Here is a 17,447-nt window from a genome sequence, read left to right as displayed (position 1 = left end):
GCAAACAACCATTAATGAGTTTTGAGAGGCGTGCAGTTGCCGGAGCTAGCGTAGCTTTTCTAACGTTAGTTCACGTGGATGTGTGACAGCTAGCTGAACTGGTACCACAACACGGTCGTTTAGGGCTATTTCGACTTTCATTTCAACATTTCGACTTTATTCTCGACATTTCCACTTTAATGTTGAAATGCTAAATAAATAAAAAATTTATAAATTATTAATTAATAAAAAATAAAAATCTTCCCCCTCATTTTTTTTCTCATGCCTGGCCCTAATAGTCTTCCGTACATCAGCACTTCCAGACACGTGTGACGCACGATGCAGGAGTTCTACCCCACATGTTGCTACTTTATGTACATCCCAGACAGATGGCACTTGCTGTTACCATAGCAACGTACCAAGTGGTGTTCTTGCACGTGCACGGAGCCCGATCATTCATTCTCTGCTTCGTTCATTCATTCATTCATCTTTTCCCCCTGTGTACTTTCTTTTTTTCTTTGTCTGTCTCACCGCACTCGTAGTGAGGTCCACTCGTGAAGGCGTCACATCGACTTGTACTGAGGGATCAGAGAAATGAAAACCTTTACCTCCAGTGTCATGGAACATCAAATACAACATTCCCTGTAGTACATCATTGCGCACGGCACTGTGTGAAAGAGGTGGCAATTCACCTCTAAACCTAGTGTCTACTTATGTAGCATTGATCCGCATATTTTAAAGCACGTCTATTGTACAATGTACAACTACAGCAAACTCGTCTGCAAGTGGATGCTGGTGTTTAAAAAGAGATAGTGAATGACAACACTATCCAGGTCGGATCGGGTCACAACAGATACAAACAGAAAAACAATCTTTTATGTAAGGTAGCTTTTGAAGTAAATTACCCTTTCCTCTGATTCTCTGATTATTGATTGTAGTCATTTTGCCTAATAAATCAGCTTTTCCCACTAAGATAAATCTTCACAACAATGTGCACACACACACACACACACACACACACACACACACACACACACACACACACACACACACACACACACACACACACACACACACAATCCATCAACCTGGCTTAAAAGTCAAAACTCCCTTTCAGGGTTTTGATGACATTTCCACAGCATGCAGCCCAACTGTGTTTCCACAGCAAGGGAATGTGTTTTTATTTTTTTTTGTTTTTTTTGTTTTTTTTTAGCCCTGTGAAATCTCCTCCACAGCTTTTTTTTGCTGAAAGAGTTAGAGATTGAAGAGATTTAATGCGTCGGGGGGACAACATGAGAATAAATGCTGGGAGACATGCGAACAAGCAGTAATCACTGCAATTATTATTATCAGAATCACCGCTTTTGATTTCAGCCCTCGGCAGCACACTCAGCACCGCAGCTCCCGCTGTGTGTGTGTGTGTGTGTGTGTGTGTGTGATGGAAGTATTCCGCTCTTCTTTAAAAGTACCCCCGTTGGACATTAACCCTTAATCTGTCACAGTAATGCTTGTTGCCAAGGTCATTCACTCTTCTACAAGCATAATGCATCTCTTCTTCTGCCTATTTGTTCCTTTTTTTTTCTTCTTCTGTCTGATTTTCCCACTCACCTCTCTTGTTTCCTCATGTCCAGCTCCCACACCTTTCCACCATCCCCCTGTATCCCGGCTTTCTATTCACATCTGTTATGAATTGAAAACACCTTGGTGTGAGGGGTGGTTGGCTATCAATCAATATTTCACCTTTGCGTGGTCTTTTCTGATTCATCCCAGAAATCCCTCTCTACGTTCACACCTCGCTTGTTTGTCAGACACTCGATTTCTCTTACATCCTTCTTTCTCCCCGACTCTTTGGCTCTTCTCTGTCCAGTCTGCCCCATTTGTCTTTCTCTCTCTCGTCGTCTTTTCCCTTACAATCATCCCCCCTTGTCTTTTTCCTCCAAATTCTCATATCTCCCAGCTTCATCCCTCCAGATCTGGTGGCTTAACTGTTCCCTGTCACCCATGTAGCGGCTCCAGCCAGAGGATACAATTATTAATAATATACTGAAGTGATCGATTGAAATGTTACCTAAAGATGGGGGTTTGACAAAGTGGTCAGATGAGACCCAACTGACTTGCCGATCTGAAGGAAGTATCACTTCTTGCTGTGTATTGTCTTGAAGCCAACAATCAACACAGAACATATTTTGCATTCCCCTTGAAGGTCACAGTTCGTTTGTTTGAACTTTGACCCCAGGGCAGCCGCACTCGCTCAGCCTGCTGTACTCCCAGATTCACGGCTTCGCAGAGAAAACCGGAGGGGTCTGTTTTGTGTAGCTTCTCGCATTTGGTCGGCATATACTGCAATCCTACATTTTTTTCCCCATGCTTCATTAAGTAGTTAAAAAAACTGTGTCCAAGCAGAATCATCCAAAATAAGTTGAAATTCCTCGAGGTTCACTGGACTGATGTGACCATGTGTTTTCCCAGCGTCTGCTTTTTCCCTGGCTTGTCGAGTTGTGACACACGTTTTGAGTTTTGGGCATCGCAGGCAGCTTTGTGCTCTGTAACAACACCGTCTATATTTAGCGACTGAAACTCTTCCAGTCCTCATCACTTGGTTGCCATTTCCCAGAGATTTATCTCTCCTCCTTAGTGCTTCCATCTAACATTCATCACTGCTGACCTGCTGAATCGTCCTCATCCCTATCCCCCACGGCACGGCCATAACTGGATGAACAGCAGGACGCTGTCCAGATTCTGTGTGTTTGTGAAGAACGCATGCCAGATGCCACGTATACTGGGCCAATTTAATGTTGACTTAATAATGGGCACACATAAAAGACGCTTGTCTGCATGAGGACACCAGCGCAGCAGCCTGTGATTCCAGATTCAACAGGCTTAGTGTGACATGTTAACATTAAATCTCTCCCTGATCTACAAACACATGAACCACTCCACCATCTCAACAGTTGCCTCCTCCTCGCTTCTTTTTTGTGACCTGTTGGCTAAACACTATCTTATCTTCTGCCTTTTTTCAACTGACTTGTCAGTTTCTCAGTTTCACTGAGTCAAGTTATCTCTCTGATCGGCCCACGGGGAGATCGTCACTTTGCACGCCGCGCTGAAACAATTAGCAGATTCAAGACATAATGCAACATTGTGAGTTAGATGAGGCCATCTCACCGGTCTATCACAAGAGTGGAGCTACAGCTCGTCTCAGCTCAGTTGCGATGCGTTCAGACATACGCTGAAGTCCGGACATTTTCTTGAACTGATTAATCAAGCGAAGAACCCACAGATTAATCAATATTGAAAGACTTCTCAGTTGCTGTGTGTGTGTGTGTGTGTGTGTGTGTGTGTGTGTGTGTGTGTGTGTGTGTGTGTGTGTGTGTGTGTGTGTGTGTGTGTGTGTGTGTGTGTGTGTGTGTGTGTGTGTGTGTGTGTGTGTGTGTGTGTGTGCGTGCGTGCGTGCGTGCGTGCGTGCGTGCGTGCGTGCGTGCGTGCGTGCGTGCGTGCGTGCGTGCGTGCGTGCGTGCGTGCGTGCGTGCGTGCGTGCGTGCGTGCGTGCGTGCGTGCGTGCGTGCGTGCGTGCGTCGTGAAACCCTCATTCGATCTCATTTATGTCATTTGTTTTGTTTTTGTTCAGATGTTCTGGTAAAGAACATCAATTTTTTTTTTGACCTAAAAATAATCTGTGTCTGTGCTGTTCACCACCGTCTCCTCAACCATTCTGCTTCTATACCCATAATGCCATGGCTGTGTTCCCTTCCTCAAAAGTCTTCAAGGGGTCAGTCAGGAGAAGAGATTCTTGGCCTCTTATGGTAAAAGAACTTTGACAAGTTGTCAGTTTTTCCTTATAAGGTACATCTTTTTTGACTGTCCCTTTCACATTTTTATCCTACATTTAAAATCGGCTCCCTTCCCTCCCACACAGTGTTTACCTCTTACCCTTTCCAAACCCGATGATTGATTTTTTTTCTCTCTCTCTCGCTCACTCGGCCTGCCTCACCTAATCTCTTCCTTTCGTACACATGCATACTTGCAGAGAAAGGAGTCGCAAATTACTGTTTGTCAGTTTTGATATGCCCTTGTTCGTCTTGTCTGCCAGCTGTATAACATCACTTCCCCCACTGTGCAATTTTAATCCGTTGTATGCTATTTTAATCCAATCTGTTTGCCTTTTATGCGAAGAGTGCACAGGGCAGGCAGATGCTTTCTGTCGACGTGTGGCAATTAAGTGATGTCCTCAGTTTCATTCACTGCCGTCCTTCCAGTCAGTACCTCGTACCACTCACTCACTTACTGTCTCCACAAAAGACACGAGCAACTAGACGTCCGTGCAGCGGACTCAAGGCTGTGCCGTCTTCTACACTCCCCGCCAGTGTCGGAACTCACTTGATGAGCTGGTAATCACCCTCTGCATCAATGTCACTAACGTCAATTGTTGTCAAGTATTCTCCATGCACACATTTCCTGTCTCACTGCAGACATTCTCAGTTATGCCCATCGTGACATGTGGAGCAGGTTATTTGTCCTCCAAGTGTCCAAATTCAAAGCAGCAGAGCCTTTGGCCCTGGGTCACACCTGTGCAGGACTGCTGCAGCTGGCCCCAAGGATTCAGCATAAGCTTGGTAGGCACTTAATTCACAGGGCAACTTCCATGGCGTTCTACATCCTGTCGGTGTCTAAGCACCAATGTCTATTCCTTCTACTCAAAATAATTCAATGTGTTTCTCAAAAACTCTCTCATGATTGAAATACAGCTTTTGCTGTGCGCGTTCACGCAATAGATACGATGGTTAAGGGTTGAAGAAAATTATTCTAACTTCAACCGCTCTTGGTTTCTGTATTCTGTTACAACTTTGTTTTTGTTGTCTCATTGCATATGCAGTTTTGACCTCACTGAACCCAGTTGAACTTTGCCTGAACCAGCTTTGTCACGGTTTCTTCCCCTTGTTTTCTCTCCTGTCTTACTTTTTCCTTCTGTTCGTAGAAAGCTAGTCTCTGGGTCATCTGACGTCGTCGTTTTGCAGTTTATTTTCGGCACACCAGTAAGCGGATGCAGTGGTGCAGGGTGTGGAAGCAGGACTTGTGGATATTCAGCCGGTCGTAAGAAAATGGGATTCAAGGAGAGGCTCAACTGAGCGGCTGCATAACGGGCACTTTGAGATTTATAAAGACTGTTTCTGAACCGTAAATAGTGCAAATCTACTCTAGTTGAGTCCCAGAATTGAAATATAGAGCTGAAAAGGATTGCAATAGATCCCCTTTAATTTGTGGTTGTCACATGATTTGATTTATGACCAGAAGAAGGAGATGGGTGGACTAGAGGAAATGCTGTTTTCTGACCTGTTGTCATCTGACTGAGCAAAAAAAAAAGGAGCCTTTCTTCTTTGTCTTTCCCTTATCATGTGTCTTCAAGCTCTGTCCCGAGGGAATTGAGGAACTTTTGCTAAACATTATAGAAAACACAGAAAATCTGTTTGTGTGATATTATTGCACTAGGTCAATTTAAAGTCTCCAATGAACCTAACACCATTCTGCATGTCTTTGGACTGTGGGAGGAAGCCGGAGAACCCGGAGAGAACCCACGCATACACGGGGAGAACATGCAAACTCCACACTGAAAGGACCTGGTTGAACCGGGATTCGAACCCAGAAACTTCTTTGCTGTGAGGCGAAAGTGCTTACCACTACGCCATCGTGCAGCCAAGACACAGCGTGTGCCATTTTATTAACCTTAAATAGAGGTCATAACCTTTTCACCAATGTTAACCTTGTCATTGAACATAGCCAGGCAGCGCTAATGTTTTCCTCAAAATATAATTTGCAAAACTAATTAGAAGCATCAAATGATAATCCATAGGTGATAGGGTTGCTGTTTGTCTGTTTGTATGTGTGAGAGACTTGAACTGAGCTATGACTTTTAGATGGAACTCTAGTTGTCCCTGTTATTTCGTCAGGTTGACGAATTTTCAACTCACAGACGAATCAAAAACAAGAGAAGTGTAGTGTGTCCAAGGAAAGAAATTCAAAAGTCTTGGGTCCGGGGCCACAACGAAGAAAGAAAAACCTAGTCTGATTCAGAATAATGTCATGTAATTTGCCTTGGAATTTGTTTTTCACTGTATTCAATCACACAAACATTAAGATCCACTTTTTGTAAAAATCCTTGGACGTTATTAAATGGGTTTTCACAATTTTTTGATAAAGAGTCACAGTTCTTCAGTGCATGTGTGCACACGACTGTGTTCATGTGCATTCACTGTGTTTGTTTGTGTATGCTCACCAACATGAAAGATCAGAAAACCATAGTTTAAGGTGATGAAGTTAGCATTCATGTGTGCATGTGGTAACCACACAGTCCGGTAGACCATCCAGAGACGATTTACTTTCTTCCTCTCTTTCTTTTAAAGGTGACATATTATCCTCCTATTCAGATTCATAATTTTTATTTTTGGGGTTATTACGTGAAAAGGTTCACATGCTCTAATGTTCAGTAAACACATCAGTTTCTTCAAACTGTCCATTCTCCTGCAGCTCCTCTTTTCAGCCTCTCTCTGAAACGCTCGGTTTTAGCTCCTGTCTCTTTAAGGCCCCTCCCTCCCAATGAAGCCCACTCTGTTGTGATTGGTCAACCGCTTCAAGCGCGTGTAGGAAGTTCTCTCACTCTCACTTTAAACCTAGGCTTTGCTAGGGGCGTGCCAGACTGCCCGTTAGACATGATTTATGTACGTCTGTAATTTGGTGGTGTCACCATTTTACATATTGTCCGGACATAAGAGGAAAACTGTAAAAAAGCATAATATGTCTCCTTTAAAACCCACCGTGTGTGTGTGTGCGCAGTTGATGCAGTTATATGGTATATTGGTAAGGGTAAACATTAATAATAGTAAGTGGTATCTAACTGACACATCGCCACCTCGAGTGTGTTTGTATGTATCGATGTCTTTGTCTCTGTGAATACAAAGATGTCGAGGGTTTAGCTCTGGATTAAGGTTCATTCTGATAAAACAGAGAGATCCCCGCTTGCCTCTTTGCTGGTAATCCATGGTCCTTCTAATCCCCCTCTGCTGGTCCTGCTGATGAGCTCAGGGGCCTCAGTAGGATTCAAGTACACATTTGCAGATCTTCATCGCTCTTCATCTGATGCTCCTGTCCACAATTCTGATATTTGCAATATCCACCCGTCGCCCTCTTTTTTTCCGAGTGTGATGTTCATGACCTTTTTGTGGTGTTTTTTTTCTCCAAAAAATGTATTTATCTCCCCCAAGGAGGTTATGTTTTCACCCCCTGTCCATTTGTTTGTTTGTTTGTCAGCAGGCTTATGCAAAAACTATTGAAATGTATTTTTCAAAAATTTGGTGTCAGGGTGAGATATGGGCCAAGCAAGATCCCGTTACATTTTTGGCAAGGATCTGGCAAGGAATTTTCTATCCCAACTATCAAAATAGTTCAAATAATAGTAATATTCACCAATTTACCGGAAAAAATGAATGGTTCTTGATTAAAAATCAGGCACATTTTAAGGGACTGATATTTATGTGTCTGTGCAATTTGCTCAGATCCAAATAACAATCCAGATGTGGTGGAGTTAAATATGGTCTCATAAGGGGACTGTTATTGGGCCGTGGTGGAGGAATTCGCTCTACTGGGTGCCATTCTATTTCCATTTGTGGTTATTAAATAATGCAACTCTGAGGCAGGTAATTCATAATTCCCATCACACAGTCATTTAATTAGCTATTTAAATTAATCAAAGTAGTCAGATGGGTTGTATGGACGTCTTTGTAGTGCTGACCTGAGGATATTAAAAATGCCGTGAGGGTTGAAGAAAAATTAATAAATGTTCATTTCAGTCGAAATGTCACATGCGATAGCTTCAGTCCAGTAAACTGTGATGTGAATAGTTAAAATAATGCACCACTGCCGCACTTTACTGCATTTACTTTATTGTATTTCTTAACATGCTTAATGATGACAGCCTTGCTGCTCATTTTGCAGTCAAACACCAAACAATAGAACCTTGGACACAGACATACATATGATAACTACAATCACAGCTTCATGATCAGTAAAGTTACAGGAAATCACAATCACAATATCCCAATCCGAGGCGGCCCAAGCCTATACGGGGCCCCAAGCAGAATTTGATTTGGGTCCTTTGGATATAATATGTTATGACAATTTGATAAAATTGACAAATTAACTGAGAAGCTGGAAAAAAATAGTGCATTTATTCTTCAAGCCAACCTGTCCATTGATCATCAAAGCTCTAATAAATAAAATAAAAAAGAGGACTTTGGTGCCAAATTTGACAAAATACCCTCAAGGATTGCTGTCCTAATAAGGAATGGCTGTATATAGAGATGGATGACATGAGGGCTCCCCAAAAGTCAAGCTAAAACAACTTGACCGCCCCCTGGCTGCAGTACAGGCCATAAAACCCGCCCCCCTCCATATTAGCGGATGGGACGTGGCCAAACTAAACAATCACGGTATACGGCAAATAAAGTTTTCCCAAATATGGTTTCTGTAAATTTTTGCACTTTGATAACGTGGCTCCACTCTGGCACCAAATTATGTAAAAAAAATAAAAATTAAAAATAAATAAAAAAGTGCATGGTGACATCATTTTATAAAGTGAAGATGTGTCAGGCATCTTCATATGCAGTCATCAACAGGGTATGCATCGGGTCTAATTTGACATTAAAATACATTATATATATATATACGTATATATGTTTTTGCACCTATCCCTTTCCTTCCAATACTTTGTGTTAAGTAACTTGGTGGTAGACTGGGGCCATATTATTATTTTCTTAGAGCCTCTAGACAGATAGTTCCTCTATCCCAGTTCTAAAGTTGCAGTTCTAATTCAGCAGGGCGATCATCAGGAGACACACCCAAACCCGTATCCTTTAAGTCTTTGCAGGTGCTGGCTGATAACAATAATCTGCACATCTGTTAAAAATCAGCCCTGGATGATTTCCCCCTGCAACGTGTTGCGGTTTGTAGTTTAGCGATTTTCACGACAGAAGTGGGAAGCATCCTGATAAAAGCCCTGAATGTCTACCAGACATGGTCGGCTGAATTAAGTTCCGTGAGTCAGTTATCTCTCACACATCACAAGGCATCAACAGGAACTTCGACACCGCTCCGGACCCTTTTGTTTGTATCATTAAATATTCATATTCATTCGATTTTTTCCTTCATTTCACACTGCATGATATTAGGTTTCTGTGCTATAATATCGTGTTGCATGTGTTAAAGTATTTTCTATATGAGCCTTATTCTCTTAGTAAGAGGCATGAGCATATTAACGACACGTGTAGGTTCATTTCAATAATTTCAGTAATTGTTAGAGCATTTCTTCCTCCTCATTGCCGCACTTCCAGCCGGGTTCTTAGGCTGAAGAGCGGGTCTTCTTTTTCCGCGCTGATTCTCTTTCTCGGACTTGCAGCCTGATGTTGTGTGTTGGGTTTCCAGCCACAATAGCACTTTATCCCTCGATTTCCGCAGCTGATCCAGATCTGGTTCGGAGCTGACTTCCTTGTCTATGGCAGAAAATAAGACTTTAAATCAATACAACACTGATAAAGACAGAGGATACTTGCACGCACAGTAGCTATTTGACTTATTCACCTGCAACGAGCTCGTGGAAATGCTCCATCGACGCCTCTCGTCTGCTCCACTCTCTTTCCAGCAGTCCCTTCATTATCTTCAGAGAGCCAGAACCCGCATCCTCGTCACTTTCAACTTCAAGCCTGGTTTTAAACTGGTCATCTTCATGGGCTTCTTCATCTTCTTCTTTTTCTCCTGCTGACGCCTCAGACTTCTGCCTGTCTTCATTAACTGGTCGGGAAAAACAATAATCGTGTTTGTCATACGAGGCATGAAACTGATTCAAATTACTGCTAGAATGTGCTGAATACAGTTTTTTGTTTTAATGCTTCTGGATGCTTACAGGTTGGTCGTATGTCCATACTGACATCTCCTTTGAAGATGTGGTATTTTTCCCAGTTCCTTCGATTCCACTCGATGTTGAGCTGCTCTGTGATCTCCTTGACTCTGTTCTCATCTTTGTTCTCAGCTAATCCGTCACCTCCCTCTCTCCCGGGTTGTGGATCATTTGTTTCGCTGAGGTAAAAACAGCTGTTTCCCGCCACCATCTCCTCCATCCTCTCCAGCAGCGCTGTTACCTGACCATCGTCTGTGCTCTTGTTGTCAAGGACGTGGTACCTCTTTTCACATTTCTCAATAAGCCAACGGAGAGGCTTTCCTTCACTTTCAATGTGTTGCTCAATAGTCTTCCTCACCAAGACGTCCCCGTTCGTAAACAGCACGATGACATGTCTCCACGCTCTCTTCCCAAGCAGCCGCATGTTGTCCTCGGTGACTCTTCTTTGTTCCTCGGTGAACGCCGTGTCAAGTGGCACCGCCAGCAAAATGACATTTGGAGATGGCGAGCACCGAGACAAGGCACTCAGAATCTCGGACTTCAGAGCAGCAGGGGTGAAGACCGCCGGGAAGAACTTCCACCATCCAGGAGTGTCCACGATGACGACCTCTCTCCCATTCACCTCGCCACTTTGCCGTAAAACCTTCATGGTTCTGTCACCAGACTGAAACACTTCAGCTCTCAAGATCCTGTTCCCAGTGGCACTCTTGCCGGAGAACACCCAGCCGACCATCAAGACTCTCAGGCTGGGTTTTGGCTCTGTGTAAGGAAGATAGCTTTTAGAAATCTGATGAGTAAAAAGGACAATATTTGCTTAGTAAAACTCAAGTATTATTATTATTTTGTCATTTCTTTAAAATATATGATCTCAAAAGTTTTACTTAATAATCGTGCATAGACCATGACTCGTGGTTGAATATGAAACTTGTTAAACCGGTTTATATGTCAAATCTGGTGTTTATTGATATTACACACTTTGGGTAACAATTTAGTATTTTCCTTTAGTTTAATTTTCAAATAGGTTTGGCTAATCTGAGGGGTTGTTAACAAATGTGTCTGGTCGTTTGACAGCTGCAATGTTTTCCCACTACAACATTATTATTAACAACAGTGCTGGTGGCCCAAACTAGAAAAACAGGTCAATCAAGTTCATTCTCTTCTGACAAACATTTATCAATGCGGATCAAATCCAACTGACCTAACAGGAGATTTCCGAGCAGTTGCCTCTGTTGTTGCGCCTGCTGGCGCAACTCCTCGGCCTTTTGGTCCACTTCCTTCCTCCCCTCCTTCGCACTCTGCGTCAGCGCGCTCAGGATCTCGTAACAGCTGTTTTCGGCCACCATGGCGTCAATCTTCTCAAACAGCTCATTGACCTTCACCATGTTGCTGTCTGTGCCATTGTCGCCGAGAACATGGTATCTGTGACCACAGGACTCCAGGAGCGACCGCAGTGGTGCCCCTTCCCCACGTATGTAATCCTCGATGGTCTTGTAGCCCAGGTGGCCCCTGTGGCTGAAGACCACTATAGTGTGGTGCCACACCTTCTCACCAAAATAATGCTGCAAGTAGTCCTTGGTTACCTTCTTGTGTACCTTTTTGAATGGTTGCTCGGCATTAATAACGAGGATGAAACCATGAATTCCGGGCGGACACAGGGTGACGCTGAGAATCGTCTCCGTCCTGACAAGTTCGGGCGTATCACAGAGGTGATATCCCCGGAGCCATCCAGGGGACTTCACCAGCGTGACGCTCCGCTCGCATACCTCTCCCTCTCGCCTTTCACAATCAAAAGTTGAATCTACTGCATCAAACGCGTCGGTTCCCAGGATGATGTTTCCAACCAGATACTTATGGGAGCTTTTTGATCCCAATATCACCGCGTTCAGCTCTGACAGAAAGACGGACAAGCATAGCGTTTAAAGATTGAAAACTGTGGATGAACCATCTCTCTTTCGCAGTGGGTCCTTTTTGACTCACCTTTGACAGATGTAGCTTTCTTCATGTTTCCTGAAGAGGGTAATTAATACGACTGCCAAGGGGCTCGATTTCTTCTGTGTCTAGCTTCGCTGTGTGTAAGCGAAGCGCTGAATGTACCTCACACTCCATCAGCGGAAGGGATCTGGTAACACTGCCAGCAAACCACACCCTGTTTTTCCCCCCACATAGAACCTGCGGGTTCGTTGAATCCTCCGACTAAATGTTTTTGTTTTCTTCCATTCATCGTGAAAACGTTTAACTGCATCAGCAGCAGTTTCATAAATCTTTGTGTATTTTCATATATACACACACTGTATGCATTGATCCAGTACTGCTATTGATTATTGGGTCATTAGGTCAATCTGTGTGTGTTCTTGGGTTTCATTACCTGATTGTTGCACATTCTGTTGTTACAAACGCCATCACCTAAATAATATTTGAATACAAGGTTGAAATAGAGAGGTCCGCGTGGCCACGCTTGGAGATCAGATAAAATGTTTCTGTCTCGGCTGTTGTCTCCCAGAAGCTCTGACATTAGTGTTTGTATGTTGTCGAACTGGTTTGTGGGTGTCAGGCTCGACCTGCTGCCTCCGCCAAAACCCTTACATAACCAAATTAATAGCAACACACACACACACACAGCTACAGTTGGTGTCACTTTTAACACTCCGCTGTATCAACTCGATCAACAGTGTGTGAGCAGAATACAATGGAGATCTGTTTTCAATAGCTCTTACATTTAATACAACAACAAAAAAACAGGGGCACAGAGATCTTGCCAGCATGACCAGGAGGCCGTCTAAGTCAATTCCATCTGTCCCAATGATTATTCATGTTAATCCAGCTCCATTGAGTCAAACAACGCCACACGTACTTGTGATATCAGAAATCTAATCCTCCTCAATGCTGGTTGGAAATGAGCAGTTGCACATCATTGGCGTTATTGAAACAATACTTAACCTTACATGACAAAAGCTATCAGAAGGACAGGTAACACTCTTAGGACAACCATTTTGCGCGACGTCCCTTTAAACACATACATTAAATATTATACACGCATACACACACACACACACACACACATGAACACGTGTTATGACGATGCACATTGTTATTTTCAGCAGCTGTTTGCTCCTTCTGCTGTGGTTACCGGGCTTAAAATGATTACATGTTTTTTAATAAAATGTGGACATTTCAGTACACTTTGTTGTCTTCTGTCCTTGTCAAACAGCTGTGTGTGTGTGTGTGTGTGTGTGTGTGTGTGTGTGTGTGTGTGTGTGTGTGTGTGTGTGTGTGTGTGTGTGTGTTAACTGGAGTTAAATGGGGTTCAATACGAAGCCTAATTAGTCATTGACATCTTGATAGGTGTTTTGTTGACTTGGACGAGACACAAATGTCCAGAGCTGAGAACAAATTGCATTTGGCGGCTCAAAACTAACAAGAACCCCCCCTCTGGGAATTTCCTTCGCACGTCCAGGAACCATAAGGGGGAAGTTGCTATTGTTTTCCCTTTGAAACAGAAGCTACTGTTTTCAACTTTGCATGCATTAACATCATCCCTCCTCTCGCCAGTGTTTTCCCATGACTCTGGGTAGGGCGAGAGATGCTGCATGGCAACATCTGATGAACCAGGTGCCCCCAGGTGTCTTCACCTGGGCGACTGTTTCCAGGTAAATGTTCGCTCCAAGACTGTCACTGCAATTGTACATTTCTGCAGCTGCCTTTGTGACTTGTGATCTCTCACAGCGTATTTAGTCATAATATGCATAACCTCTTGAATTTATCTAATGGTATGAAGTTAGTGTTACACTTTCCGCATCTGTGAGCATGCAAGCGTCCACCAGGGTCTGCGTGACATCATTTTGGTTGATCAGAGAGTCCAGCTCTGTGCAGGCGTCCGTGGACCCCCCGAATTGTCATGCGCTGAAATACATGGGCACTGGCCGGCAGGGGACATTGTCTGTGTCTTTTGAGTTTTCCATTTCACATAGTGGCTTTGCAGTAAGTCACTGTTGGATGGATGGATGGATATACCCTACGACTTTCCAGCCTTTTAGCCTGCACGGTTGTCACATCTTAATCCATTATTTCCAGTGAGTTGTGACTGTACTGTCTTTTCCCTGGGAAATCTGTGATACCTGTCCAGCCTGACCTCATGTCCCACGCCGACACAGATTTTCTAAATGTCAGTTACGTTTATTTGTCTGAAATGACACTTACCACAACTGTCTCACACACACACACACACACACACACACACAGAGAAAAAACCCCAGTCGACCTGTATTGGTCTTCTTCTTCTTCTTCTTCTTCTTCTTCTTCTTCTTCTTCTGCTAGTTCACCACAGCACACATTTAATTTGAACTCCTACTTTTGCCTTTTCATTTTGCTGAATTAGCATCAGTTTTGTACTTTGTAATTCACTGTGTTACAACTGGCTGTCTGCGTTTTGCGTAATAGACTACTCTGGCGGGTTTAGGTAGGTTGATTGACATGTACAATAACAATATTGCAATGCTGCAATAATCTGGACACATCGGCTTTCCTGACCTGAAAATGGGCCGTCGGATTTGAAGCTGACGATCGCTGTTCTCAACTCTGAGCCGCTGCGTAGACGCCGCTCAGTAAGTAATTCAGTAAGATGGAGGGTTGAAGTACAAATGGGATCATTCCACACAGGGTTGCATTGTTTTGGCTTTTGTGCGAGTTGTGTTGTTTGTGTAATGCCAACGTTGTGTAAGTCCAGACCCAGATTCTGATCCTCTCAATATCAGCCAGAGTTCCCCATCACGGGACAAGGTATTTTGTGGATTTTGCAGCTGCTCGCAAATCCACCCAGGCACACACGCTGTACACTTAAGATCAAAATACACAACATCCACGCAGGAAGGACGTGTTTGTGTGTTGGAGAGCTCAATGAGAAGGGAAGAGGATGGAAGTTAAATGTTTAAACATGTTGCAACCCTGAACTCCGAAACTGCCCTCTGTGTGTGTGTGTGTGTGTGTGTGTGTGTGTGTGTGTGTGTGTGTGTGTGTGTGTGTGTGTGTGTGTGTGTGTGTGTGTGTGTGTGTGTGTGTGTGTGTGTGTGTGTGCGTGTGTGCGTGTGTGCGTGTGTGCGTGTGTGCGTGTGTGCGTGCGTGCGTGCGTGGTCTAGGTATTGCTCATGTTGTGGGGACTACAAGTCTGCTTACACCATTACAGAGATGTTGCCTTAATTGACTTCCTTTGTGGGGACAAGGAAGACCCTCATAACGTAAATAAAATTTTTATGGGAAGACATGTTTTAAGGTTGGGGTGAGGTACGGTTAAAGTAAACGTTTGGGTAAGAGTTACAGAGTTAGGGTTTGGCAAGTATTAGTTATGGTCATGGTTATAAATTGTCTCCAGGAAATGTATGCAAGTCAATGCCATGTCCTCTAACGTCAAGGAGACGCAACCGTGTGGTGTGTTTATGGGTGGAGATTTTGTTCAAGGTTAACGCAATCTAGCTAGGTTCTATGACAGAGGCCGATGGCAGAGAGCATGGTCATCTTCAGGTGCACAGGAGTCAAGTCTGCACAAAGCCTGGCTGCTCGTTGCACACAAGATTCTGTGACTCACCTTTCCTGTAGCCAATCTCACATCCTTCTCCGGGACAAAAAAAACAAAACATCAACAAACAAAACCAAAATTCCCACCAGGTTGAAAACCCCTGTGCTCTTGAATTCCTTCATATCATGCCTGGGAATTCCTGAAGGGGTTTAACCTGTTCTTGGTTGGAGGGAGCTGAAGGGACATTTGTGCTGTTAGTGTGTAGCATTAAGCATCATTATAGGGCATTTGGAACATGTTATTGCTGAAAACTGAAGGCCACAGAAAAGTGAGTTATGTAAACGGTAAGAATTGGTGGGTGTGGGAAAAAAAAAATCAAGAAGAAGAATCTCTGGTCGAGTAAGGAGAACGAAAGGTTATAAATGAGAGAGGCATCATAAGACTTTGCACTTTCCTCTACAATTAACAAAAGAACTGGAAGAGGGTCACGCTTAAATTCCACAGCATACTCCGTCTGTTGACGATGGGGCAATTTTTTTCCAATTCATCAGCCTCTCTGCCGATCTGTCCGCTCACCGGGCCAGGCGTGCTCGGCTAAATGCCATCTCGGATCTGGAAAGATTAAGGACGCGCCTTATTGCTCACCCAGGAGCGTTTAGAGTCGCATAGAAAAACATGTTCCCGCTCTCCCCCTCGGTAGAACTCAGCAAACTCGCTGTGCCCTCTCCAGTAATCATGAGACAGAGAGAGTGATGCAATATCGATCTCTATCAGTGCAGTGTCTGAGATTCTGTCCTGTGACGGGACTGAACGAACATTAGCATGAAGCTGTTTAATCACATTAAGCTTTTGATTCTGAACGTTAGTAGCAAAAAGCTCTATTTAAAAAAAAAAAAAAAATCTTTAGGCTACAATCATTCTGTTCTACATAGGAATGAAACACACATTATCACCCAGCCCTGCAGTTCTTTTTCAGCTCAACATTGTGTTTTATTGTCTTTGAGCGTGCTGTTTTGGTTCTTCCGACCCATATCTTCGTTTTTGTGGTTGGATGCCACTACTCTGATGGGATAGTTTTTTTAACCGCATGCAGCCAAAAGACATCTTCACCTACCCAAGGTAACAAATATCAGACATGTATAACGTAAGTTAGACTAACAAAGTGCGGGTGGTCACAAACATGTATTTTAAATGAATACTAATGTCAAATGCTAGATTTGTGACTGTCTATAAAGATGGACGACATGACAGCTCCCCAAAAGTGAAGCCAAAGCGTCTTGATCGCCCCCTGGTGGCTGGCTACGGTATAGGCGTCCTTCATGTTGTTGTAAATCCCTTTTTTATAAGAGTTTTATTTTTTATTTGTTTTCTCATTATTATGGCCACTGTGAGTAAATAAGTAAGTAAGTATTGTTTCTATTAATAACTCCCTCCATTCTTTTGTCCTCCCCCCCCCCCCCCCCTGTAGGATTAAAACATTGCATACACACATGGAACCAACTCAACCCAAAACTAAAATGCCTTTGTATCCTTCCATCATTCATCAATTTCTTCTGATTGTCTGTACAGAGCAGAATGTTCCACGTGCGACCAACACCTTTCTGCACAGATGCACTGACAATCCAAAGACTCTCCATGCACTTAACAAAACACTCTGGCTGTCTGAGTCACAGATATAGATTTGATCCGTTACTACATAAATATTGAGGATGTGAGCAACGTCTCTGCAAAATGAAAAATAAGAGAAAACCAAAACAAAGAGATTGTGAATTTGAACCACAAGCCCTGCAAGGAACTCTGTGATAGAGATATAGGCTCATCTTTTGTGTGTGTGTGTGTGTGTGTGTTGATTCTTCTTTGATTGATGGCGTTATTGGTGTTCACCGCCTGTCAGCAGAGGAGAGAAAAGCTAGGAAAGGGAATTGATAAGAAGACGTGCCAAAATGTGCATTGATGTGATGGGGGAGAAAATAATGATCACTTCTATACACACGCAGAGACCTACTGACACACTCG

The 17,447-nt window shown here is 43.4% G+C and overlaps 1 protein-coding gene across 1 annotated transcript; it reads right to left on the bottom strand.

Moving 5' to 3' along the window:
* Window positions 1-7,896: 7,896 nt before the first annotated feature.
* LOC118287924 (GTPase IMAP family member 8-like) lies at window positions 7,897-12,061 on the bottom strand. Its single transcript, XM_047327861.1, has 5 exons — window positions 11,900-12,061; window positions 11,121-11,810; window positions 9,929-10,681; window positions 9,607-9,816; window positions 7,897-9,518 (listed from the first exon to the last, which is right to left on the bottom strand). Exons 1-5 carry the CDS (start codon window positions 11,922-11,924, stop codon window positions 9,313-9,315), a joined length of 1,884 nt encoding a protein of 627 aa, XP_047183817.1. The 5' UTR covers window positions 11,925-12,061; the 3' UTR covers window positions 7,897-9,312.
* Window positions 12,062-17,447: the final 5,386 nt, after the last annotated feature.

This window comes from Scophthalmus maximus, chromosome 16 (assembly GCF_022379125.1).
Source record: "Scophthalmus maximus strain ysfricsl-2021 chromosome 16, ASM2237912v1, whole genome shotgun sequence".
In the NCBI taxonomy this organism is placed as follows: Eukaryota; Metazoa; Chordata; class Actinopteri; order Pleuronectiformes; family Scophthalmidae; genus Scophthalmus; species Scophthalmus maximus.
Note: the sequence above shows the minus strand (reverse complement) of the source record. Positions and strands in the feature narration are given on the sequence as shown.